Source organism: Oxyura jamaicensis, chromosome 2 (genome assembly GCF_011077185.1).
Source record: "Oxyura jamaicensis isolate SHBP4307 breed ruddy duck chromosome 2, BPBGC_Ojam_1.0, whole genome shotgun sequence".
Classification (NCBI taxonomy): domain Eukaryota; kingdom Metazoa; phylum Chordata; class Aves; order Anseriformes; family Anatidae; genus Oxyura; species Oxyura jamaicensis.
The window spans coordinates 1,917,753-1,928,322 of NC_048894.1; the positions used below are offsets into that span (position 1 = coordinate 1,917,753).

At 44.7% G+C, this 10,570-nt stretch overlaps 1 protein-coding gene across 8 annotated transcripts in view; it reads left to right on the forward strand.

Annotated features, from left to right (window-relative positions):
- Nucleotides 1–9,429, forward strand: part of ALS2CL (ALS2 C-terminal like) — a 60,479-nt gene extending 51,050 nt beyond the window's left edge. For 7 of the 8 annotated variants that reach the window (XM_035319644.1, XM_035319641.1, XM_035319646.1 and 4 more), the window contains exons 17-26: nucleotides 526–699; nucleotides 1,319–1,412; nucleotides 1,972–2,129; nucleotides 3,654–3,722; nucleotides 4,208–4,381; nucleotides 5,239–5,281; nucleotides 5,394–5,455; nucleotides 6,525–6,674; nucleotides 7,703–7,799; nucleotides 8,099–9,429. In XM_035319644.1, the coding sequence (XP_035175535.1) occupies nucleotides 526–699; nucleotides 1,319–1,412; nucleotides 1,972–2,129; nucleotides 3,654–3,722; nucleotides 4,208–4,381; nucleotides 5,239–5,281; nucleotides 5,394–5,455; nucleotides 6,525–6,674; nucleotides 7,703–7,799; nucleotides 8,099–8,170 (1,093 nt within the window). In that variant the 3' untranslated portion in view covers nucleotides 8,171–9,429. Of the gene's footprint in view, nucleotides 1–525; nucleotides 700–1,318; nucleotides 1,413–1,971; nucleotides 2,130–3,653; nucleotides 3,723–4,207; nucleotides 4,475–4,515; nucleotides 5,215–5,238; nucleotides 5,282–5,393; nucleotides 5,456–6,524; nucleotides 6,675–7,702; nucleotides 7,800–8,098 lie in introns of those variants that run through there. The other variant, XR_004748880.1, reaches the window with a different exon arrangement.
- Nucleotides 9,430–10,570: the final 1,141 nt, after the last annotated feature.

The following is a 10,570-nucleotide window of genomic DNA, read 5'->3' on the forward strand; positions in this document are numbered from 1 at the left end:
AATAAAAAATAAAGAGCTCTCTTTCCTCTGAGGTGAATTCCTCTTGCAAAATTCAGTTCAATTTCTTCCTCTTTTCTCCTCAAAGCAATTCCAGTCCAGCAGAGTTCTTATGTTTTATGGCTTCTATATTCTGTGCTTTTCAGACATCAGTAGCTACTGGTGGTGGCTGCTCAACTATCTTCTTGCTATCTGTCTTTTCTGCAGGCTTTCAGTTGAATTAAGTAGTCTCTCTGTCTTCAGAAATAAGTGGAGCAGAAAACCTGTGATCAATTCATCAGCAAAGTCTGAGATTATTGGCATTCCATGCACCAGGAATTATTTTTTCTTGATTCAAATTATCTCTTTGCCAGGCAAATAGACTTGAGTTGCTTTTTCTGACTCACCAGTGAGGCACTGCTGACTTCTCTGCTCCCGTAGTTCTTATGTTGATATCTGATTCTGGAGAATCTCCCGTGTTTGAAGGTGAAGTCTGAAAATATGCGAGGAGGGGTGCAGAGAAGCCTAACGCCATGTCTTGTTGCGCAGTCAGCTGGGCCTCAAGGAATTCCCAGTAGAGAAGAGGTGGAAGGGAATCTACGACCAGTTCCTGGAGTTCATCCATTCTGGCTGCAAAGAAGAAACAGAAGAGTCTTTTACAGGGTTCCACATACAAACAAGCAAGGAGCTGAGGAAATCTCAAGAGTACCTCTTCTGCCACAGGTAGGAATATCATGCGCCCTTGTGGCAACAGAAGAGCCCATCTGTGTAGAGAGGAGAGTGTTTGAGTTTGAGTAAACCATTCAACTTACGTTTGAGTCTGCCTTACATTGAAGCTATGAACCCAAGCATTATTACCCCATTATTCCTGTCTGTGACACTCTCCCTTTCTTGGAGGAGGATGACTTTTAAGTCTGTATGTGATATTGTGCTCTTGAGGCTGATTCCCATGTGTGAAAATTTGGGTGGGATTCATGTGATTAAACATAGACACCTGCATGTGGGCCAGTTGTTGCTGGCTCCTCTGCTAATTGAAGCAGACCTACCTGACATCGTCAGGGGATTCAGGCTGAACTCATTTTCCCTGAAGAAAATGTCTCAAAAAGGTCAGATGAGTGTGTGCAGGATGCAGCTCAGGCTGGCTGTGAGGGGACCTGAAGGTGATGAGTTTTAGGTGACTGCAGCTGCTGTAAGAAGGTGGGGCATTTCCATATAAAAGGGTAGAGCAGAATTCGTTTGTTTTAATAATCTCATTGCCCCCTTGGTATCCACCTGCAACACCAATTGGGATTTTTCCCAGTTTTGCTACATGTTTTTTCTTTCTCATCTCTTAATTTTCCAGGGGGACTGAGGATGTTTCCTGGAAAATAGAAGATATTCTTGAAGAGCTTGTCCACCACCAGGAACTGGAGTCACTACAGCGTTATTTAGAGAAGGTAAGGTTTAAAATCCCAATGATCCGTGTCTGTCCATCAGACATGAACAAAGGCTTCAGCAACTTGCTTTCTCTTAGCACGTACAATACAGCCAGTAACTTCAAGAGTCTTGTGTAAAATTTGTGAATATCTTTGTGAAGAGGAAGGCTTTCTTGTATGCCTTTTGGATATTCCGTGTACAGGCTAGGAAAGTGCTGATAATGCTTTTCTCTGGGTTCTCGAGCTGTGTCAGGGAATAACCAGCTGCTGGAAATGATTAATCAACTTCCATGCACTCAAAGTTGGTTTGCACTCAGCCAGCCTTACCCCGAAGCACCCTTTGCTCTCTCTTGCTTATCACAGCAAAGATCATCAGAACAGCAAGTTCTGCTAAGCACTTTTCTTTCTGATAATGGGAGGAGAATGGGCTCTTGGCAGATACAATAGACCAAAATTATAGGTGATTACCTCTAGGCTTGTTCTCCTCTGCTGACAAGAGAATGTTGGATTGCCTTTAAGTGTTCTCCACTGCTCATGGCAAAGGCAGACTTGTAAAACTTAATTTTCCTTTATCATGCAGGCGTTGAAGTCTTCTCTGCACCCACTGGGAAAGCTGCTGAAGGCCTTGACAATAGCTTTCCAGGCAACATATTCTGGGATTGGGGCCAACAGACACTTGCTGACTATGGCACAAGAGGAAGTCAAGTACTATGCAAAGAAAATATGGGAGTTTTACCAGTAAGTAAAGAACTCCGAGGCCTTTCCAAGGGGTATGTTAAGCAGATTGTTGGGATAATTCTTCCGCATTGATGCTGCTTTAGTTCACTTTTTTTTTTTTTTTGGGGGGGGGGGGGCCCCCCCCCCAGACTTGATTCAAAGCAGTGTTGGATAGAGGTATTTGTAATAACTAAGCTCTTATGGACCTAGGAAGGATGTCATGTCCATTGTTCAGGACATGACCCAAAGGTTATGGCTTTAATGTGACAGCCTCAGTTAGACACAGCAGCTTGGTGAGCTCTTACCCATGATATACTTCATTTATACAAGCACAAATATGAGCGAGAAACATCATTAAATAACAAGAGCAGCAAAGTATATCAAAACATGCAACAGTGGTGTTTGATATCGATAGCTGGCTGAAAAAGAAATTAATCTTAGCATGCCTCAACTCAACAGGAGGCAATGTGCAGCGTGAGTGCATTGCTGAGGCTGGGCTGGAGGGGGTAGTAACTCCAAACTGAGGTTGTGCAGCCAGGTGGTTGTGCCCATGGGTACCTAAGGACAGGATCAAAGGCGTGACTGGGGTCCTGTTGCTGCTTGAGTATCTGTTTAGCAGGAGATATAAGGAATGCCACGGTAGGCAAAGGTGGGGAGCTCTGCCTCAAACTGCACTCGGGGAAGATACTGCCATAAAATGAGGAGGCTGGATAAAAGCTTTGTTGTTATCAGCATAGCCTTGTGTACTTGAGGAAGGCTGCCAGCCCTGCCATGAGTTCTCCCTCCTGGGGCAGTCTGAAAGCATCAGCACAGCTGATGGGAATGAGTCAGATTTGATTCAGTTCATCTGCTGCATGTCTGTGTTGTGAAGCAGGGTGAAGTGGAGGGACCTGAGCTGTGTTTGTGAGCAGTACAACAGGGCTGCCAACCCGAGCGTTGGTTCGTGTGAACCTTCACATGAGCCTGGAAAGCTTGCTTTGTGTCTCAATACCTTTCAGGTACAGTGTGGGGAGCTTAGCCAGCGTGCCTCTGGTTACACTTCCTAAACTGATGCTTCCGTGCCAAAAACAGGCAACCTCTCCTCAGCCCTTTTTGACATTGGGCAGTCTGGCTTGGAAATAGCAAGACAAACCCAAGCTACTTTTTCAGAGTAGAGCATCCTCGAACATTCATAGATAAAGAATTGGCTGGTGCAACAGGTCCTGAAACCTCACGTTTCTTAGTGAGAATACAAGGAGCTGGCACTCAATGAAGACCACAGTTAGGATATTTAGATTGATTGCCTAGTTTTCAGAAGGTATAAAGATATTTTGCAGCACTCACTCATTTCTGGCATCTGCTGCTGGTAATGGACAATGCCTTCTAATTGTAAAACTTTGTTTGCTGATAGAGGATAGCTCCTGGAGCCAGAGATCATTCTATGAAGCTCTATAAATTAGGAGTTTCAATGTAGAACAAACCAGGACACCTGCAATACATACCAGGATGCCTACAATAAAAAATGTGCCTCCAGAGAAATAAAACTTAGTTCTGCTCCTCTTTTAGGGGTTTGCTCCATCTGGCACTGGAACAGAAAGACCAAATGCCTGCCAAGTGTGTGGATGGAGAGATAAGGTAGGTGTCACCGCTGGCTTTTTAACTTCAGGCTGCTGGAACCTAGAGGTGTTTTCTAAAATGCATTCAATGCTAAAGTGATTGCATTTGTCCATTTGACTCAGGTTTAATCTCACGCTTGTCTTTAAGAGTTCAAAGCTTTCAATATTTTGGCTTGTAGCAGAGCAGCAGCTTCTCCTAATAGTGTTCTGTAGCAGAATAAAGGTGTGGGGAGTTGGAGGCACGTGGGACTCAGCCTTGCAAGATTACCCACACCAGCTGCTGGGCTGGTTGCGTGTGGGACAGCAGTCCCAGCACCACCACGTGCTTCACATCAGCTGCAGGAGCCTTCCATACCATCACTGGGGAAAAAGGCAGGCCTGGAAACAGGGAATGTGCTGCAGGAAACATGGCAGAAGACATGATGTTCCTAGAATAGGATGGTAGGAATATTTCTGGGAGACGTAAGTCCCAACAGGACTCAGCTGTGCTTGTCTCTGCCGTAGTGACCAGAAGGCATGCAGCGTGGTCCTGCCGTTGATCTTGCCCTGCTTCTACCCTGAGCTTTTCATGTTATACATGCTCTATCACGAAAGAGAAGATGACCTCTACTGTCAAGGGATTGTGGACCTAAGTCTGTTTCCTGACATCAAGCTGCTAGAGTTTCTGGATGTACAGAAGTAAGTGACTTTTTTCATCTCAGGATACACTCCGATGATATCAGGTGGGAAGCTGGCAGCCAGGGAAGGTTTGATGCCACGGGAGGGGAGAATTATACCACGTTGGTCCCTTGTTCCATCGTTAGCTGTAGCACTGAAGTCTTCCCTAGGCTGCTGAAGGAAGTCCATGGAGTGCCTACACCACTGTCTGCAAGGACACTGACTGGTGGAAGGCTGCTATTAACTGTGCTAATTTTCCTTCGGCAAAACTCTTTGTTTCTAACTCGGCAAGTAAATGGTTTCCTCTGACTTGGAAACAATAGGATATCATTTATAAATGTGTCTCAGAAAGGGCTGTAGATCACCAAATGGTACCTGCTGTGTGGGGGCACAGTCTCGAGACGTGGGAAAGGCTGTGGAGCCTGACATTTCTTCACCCATTCCTTCAGTGAAATCCATCTTTGGAAGCGTTATGTGAAGACTAATGACTCAGACTCAAGAGGCATGTGAGGTTTTCTGAAACTGTGTCATCTGCTGCTCAATGGTTTAAGTGGCGCAGCAAGACACCCAGAGTCCCAGTGTGATTCAGTCTAGACCCAGTGAGAAGAATTGCATCTGAAAGTGTCAAAGATCTCCACTGATTATTACAGGAGCATCTGTGGGTGAAATGAACCCTAATTTCAGGTCAATGACTGAGCTCTTTTTTTTTTTCCCTGTAGCCATGTAATGAGAGTAGAGAACTCAGCCTCGTGCTCCACCATGACTTCTGCATCACCTTGAGCGAGGAGATGTGAACAGTCAAGACTGACTTAGGGTGGAGTTAAGACATGGACATCTGCCTTCTAAACCTTTTTTTTTTTTCTGTCATCTCCTTTCAGACACCTTTGGCCTCTGAAAGATCTCACCTTGACCACCAACCAGGTAAGAGCTGGCCCTAGGAGCTACCTCTGGCGCGTCAGTGAAGTGGTGCGGGGCTACGTGGTGGCTCTTGGAGAGATGCTCCTCCAGAGGCACAACTCTGTCTCCTTTTCAGAGGCGGTCCCTTATCAAAGACAAGTGCTTCCTGTCTGCCACGGAGTGTTTGCAGAAGCTGATGTAAGTCACCAGCCTTAACCTACTAACAGTCAGAGCTGATGGGGATTTTCCTTATTCTGGGAAGTGCCATAACTTCACACCTATTTACAAAAGCCTCTGTGGTTCAGCCTGCAAAGTTGTTGAAAGAAAAACTATTTGTGACATTCGTTCAGCAGAAACTAAAATGTATCTTTTGTAGGAATTTTCCTTCCCCCCAAAGCGTCAAGACAACATTTTAAGTGTTTAAATGCAATCCTCCCCTGGAAAATGTCTCCATTTAATTTTGCTGAATTTTTAATGTATGCTTTAATTTTCCTCCGTAAAATCTGGCTTCGAAATGGAGTTTGCTCATATCAATATGCCTATCAAATTGGGCCTGGCTGTGACTGCCAGGTCATGATGTAACCCATTGCTCTGGACGCACGGATGGAGCAAGGTGAGGGATATTCAGGCAGTGTGGTTTCCCAAGACGTTAATGTTAGCAAAGCGGAGTTCGATTTTAGAAGCTCTGCTTGATTTTTTGGCTTAGAGGATGTGGGAAGGGAGATAAAATGGCGTGGAGAAGTGTAGAGAGCTGTATCGGGGGGAGTCCTCAGGTCCTTTTGTGTATTAGCCCTGGTGAGAGCCTCCCTTGGGAAGCCACTGCGACTGCTGTCTGGGGAAAGCAGCACAGGTGAGTGCCTTTGCAGGATGTGATGGGCAGGAAAACCAGCTTCATAGATGTGACAACTGTATTATTCCCCCAAGAGTACACTTCCGTGGCAGAGCTGCCCAAAGTGATTTGTTCCGCGCTGCTTAAATTTTATTTGAGGGACTGCGACTTGGGCTAGTCCTGCCCAAAATGACAGGTTGGCATTATGGTGCTCGGGACCTGGGGAGTCTCAAGGTCCACCTGGACCTCATTTCACTGTGGTGATGCCTCCTGGCACTGCCTTGTTAACTCCTTTTGGGTGCAGCCATTTAAGATAATTGACTTTTTTTTGTAGTGTGAAGGTCTGCTCTGAGTATTTTATTTTTTTAAGTCCCACTGCTTTATCCCTTGACCCGTGTAGAGGAAGCGTCTTTGACCCAGCTGTTTTCACACTGACAGCACCACGGTGGATCCCCGCGAAAAGCTTCTGATCCTCCAGAAGACGTACGAGGAGATAGAGAGCACCGTGTGCCGGGTGGTGGAGACGGACTACAAGCTCCCCATGGACGACCTCTTGCCCCTGCTGATGTACGTTGTGTCGCGAGCTAAGTAAGTGGCACCTTTTCACTTCCCAATCCCATGGTCGAATGCTACCTCAATCAGGAACAGCCATGTTTCCAGGTCCAATAGTTTTAATCAAAAACACAAGGATTTGTATTTTAATATATTTTTTTTTCCTGAGCTGTGTTTGGGTTCTCGCGTGCTACGGTCTGCCAGCTGTGGCCTGATGTGGTGTTGGCCATGGTCTAACGTGGTTGGGGACTGGCTGAGTGGCCATCCAAGGGGGTGGTTCAGGGTTATCACGAGAAATGCAGTCTGACTGGCATCCCAGGTGATCATGGAAAATAGGAATATGTGGTCTTTGAAGGCCAATTGTTGATGCTTTCATGGGAATTATCTGCACACTGGGAGGAGAGAGACGTGAAGGCAAAATCAGAAGACGACAAGCTTTGAATCAGCTCCAGGGCAGTGCAGATGTGCAAGAAAGGTGTTGTGTTCACTTTGCTGCCCTTCCTGCAGACACTAGACCTAACTGGATCTTTTTCATTTCTGCCAAAGAGGCCGTGCCTGTGTTTCTATCACTCAAACTGCAGGAATCTGCTTGTATCCAGTAGAAAGAAACTACACTTTTTTTTTTTTTTTTTCCTTTTCTGGCAAGTTTTGAGTCAAAATCCTTGACTGTCTTTCTGGATGTTCTTGGCATCTGAAAAAAAAAGGATGAAATGTTTAAACTTGGGGCTGAGTCTTGAAATCCAGAAGCTTAAAAAAAAAAAAAAAGTTATTGCTCTTTATTTTTGCTACCGTTGTTGTATGATACAGGTTTGTATTGCCAGGCAGCTTTCCTGTCTGTAAGTGATAGAGGAGTGGAATCAGAGAGGCTGAGCATCCTCACCGGCATCCTGTCACGCAGGATACTTCAAGGACTCAGCCTCCTGAAGTTCAATGTGATGCACAGGGAATCAGCAATGGATTTCCAGACCCGTGCCTCCCTCTGTACTTAGTCGGATATCAAACACGTGCCCCGAAATGGTGGTGCCCAGGGATTTGTTCCAGTTGTAGCTTTTTTTTTCCCCTAGAATCCAGCACCTGGGAGCTGAGATCCATCTGATCAGAGACTTGATGGACCCCACTAACCAAGGAGGACTGTATGACTTCCTGCTAACAGCGTTGGAGGTGAGGAAATATTTTTATCAGTGACTGATAAAGAAGCTGTAGGAAAGTCTTTCTTGCATGGTAGAGACGTTGATGCATGCTCTCAACCTTCATACAATTTTGGAGGGCTGTTCGCATGCCTAGCACAGGTTATTTTCCTTCTAGTCAAGAAAATTCTTTTATCATTAACTTACAACATGCAGATTGAATCTTTTAGCTAGCCTAGGGTGGAAATCCAGCTTCATTCTGTGCTGGAGAACAAAATTTGGCTCCAAAGCTCCTAAATTTTTCCCTAATGGGTTGCTCTGTTCTTTGCCCAGTCTTGCTATGAGCACATACAGAGGATGAGACTCCACCAGAGAGAAAACTGCCACCTGAGCCACAGCTCCTGAGCCCCAGGACCAGAAGGGAGCCTCCTCCCTGCCACGCTTTCTTGACCAAGCACTGTTGGACGAAGAAGCCATCGAGTCACTGCTGCTCCAGCTGCCTGTAGGAAGGGAAGGACGGTTATTTTTCAGAGGAGGCTTTCTCGTTGGCTTTTCTCTTAGGCTAGCTACGACAGTAAAGCACAGACACGCAGATGGCTGTGGGCTGAAAGCCTTCAATACACAACCTCAGCTTGTGTTGGGGAATCTCTGAGGAAAGCGGCCAAGGTTTCTTTTTGCCCTGCAAATTTATTTTGCTTTCCTAAAAATGGCAATCTGCCTCTTTCCCTCGAAACCCTTTTTTTTTAACTGTTCTCTCAGTTGCTGTGTTTGTTTTGCACTGGTGAACTGACATAAGGGAGAAGAGATCGTTCTGTAGAAAGTGGTCAAGTGAAGCCTGGAGAGACATTTTGGTGAGACTATTTCTGGATGGTGGAAATGTGGCACAGACGAGAGAGACATCTCTGCGCTCCTAAACAACTTGTGCCTGGAGTGAGGTGGCTTTTCCTGTATCCCTAAGATCTTCCTATTCCTCTTCCTCCCTGTGCCAAACTCAGTACCTCTTCATTGCACTGTAAAGCTGCTATTGACTAGCTTCCTTACGATACTTGTATAATTTGTATTTATACTCTGCAGACTCCTATCCAATCTCAGGGATGTGGCACTTGCACCTTGAACACGCTGGTGCCGCTTTGTACTTCTGCGGGGGTTTGTGTGCGCCCAATAAAAAGGTGACAGATCTCAAATCCTGGGGAGAAAACACACACAAACACATGGCTTTCTGCACTGACAGAGCTGCAAAAACACTGATTTTTTTTCCGAGGTGCACAGCCTTGTGCTGACAGACCACCCACTGACACCAGTGAGGGGTACAAATCAGATTAAAATTGGGCTGGTTTTTATTCTGCCTTTAAAAAAGGCAAACGGATATTTGGTATGCTGTTGCTATCAGATGAAAATACTAATGTGTGTATATTGGAGCAAAAGCTCTTTTGAACTAGATTTTAACCTGCTGTTTTTTTATAGTTTGACTTTTTAAATTGTCCAGGTCTGTGACTTCAGGAAAACAAAACTCAGCAGACTGTTTCCTCCTGTTTGTCATAAGTATGATGCTTTAATAAATAGTACACTGGTTACAATAGTTAATATATTGGTATGAGAGTATCCTAATGTATGTTTTACAGTAACTGTATTTAAATAAATAAAGCTGTTTAATTTTTAAGAGAGATTCCAGGTTTGTATACTTATTTCAACCTTGTTGCTGTTTTCAGACTCTTGTGAGAAGTTCCTTTCCCTTAACTTTAGAAAATAGGTGGCTTGCTTGCTGACTTTCATGGGAATGAAAGAATTTGAAATCCAAGTTATTTAATATAATCGTAATAGATCGAACCAATAAAGCCAACCTTTGTGCCACTTTTCCCTGCAGAAACGTGGAGTAAGTCTGCTGGACAGCAGAGTGCCTAAACTGGTCCCGGGTAGGCTGAGATACTGGGTTCTCAGTGTAAAAGCTGGACTTGCATTGACCTGAAAAATATTGTTCACCCAAGCAAGCCCTTTAAGCACCCACGGAATTCACTGCAATTTTATAAAGTGGTCGGTGCCGATACCAGTTAACACAACACGCAGTGAGACTGGGGAATACAAAACCAAACACGTGCTTTCCTACCAGCGCCCCGATTATCACCTTTAAAGCATTGTTTCTCATCTCGATAAAATTTCACCTTATTCTTTTAAGGAAGAAAAGCTCCAGCTGCCTACATTTGAGAATGTAAACAACCATAAGTGACGGCTGTGAACTTTTAATTTCAGAGTTGCTTAGAACTGGCACTTTTTCAGTCCAAAGAAATACCCTGCCAGAAGGATGAATCACAGAGATGTAGTCACAGCTGTTTAAAAACAACAACAAAAGTATTTTCTCCATACTGTTTTCTTCCATGCTCTAGGTATTGATTTTATTTTCAGGTACCATTTCCTACTCAAAATGCTTAACTTCTACTACAAAACAGCACATGCAGAATGCATGCATGTACAAACTCCACAGTATTAGCTAGAAAACGTTGAGATTTTTCAGCCTGTTGACGACTCCTACTATTGCACTGTCTAAACATAAGTTTATTAGTTGCTCTTACTGGTCAACTCTGGTTAAAAATTCAGGAAGTTCTTGACCAGGAATTCAAGTGAGCCCTAAAGAGGCAACTAAGGTAACAGTGTGCAGCCATTTGTGCTTCTAGGCTTTCTTGCCAACCAGTAAAAGCAAGAGGGATGCTTCACTGGAACTGCTCTTTAGCCTGAGGGTAGCATTCAGGTTGCAAATTGTGCTCTGTAACCATGCGGTAGTGCTATCTGGAGTGTTAAAAGCATGGCTTC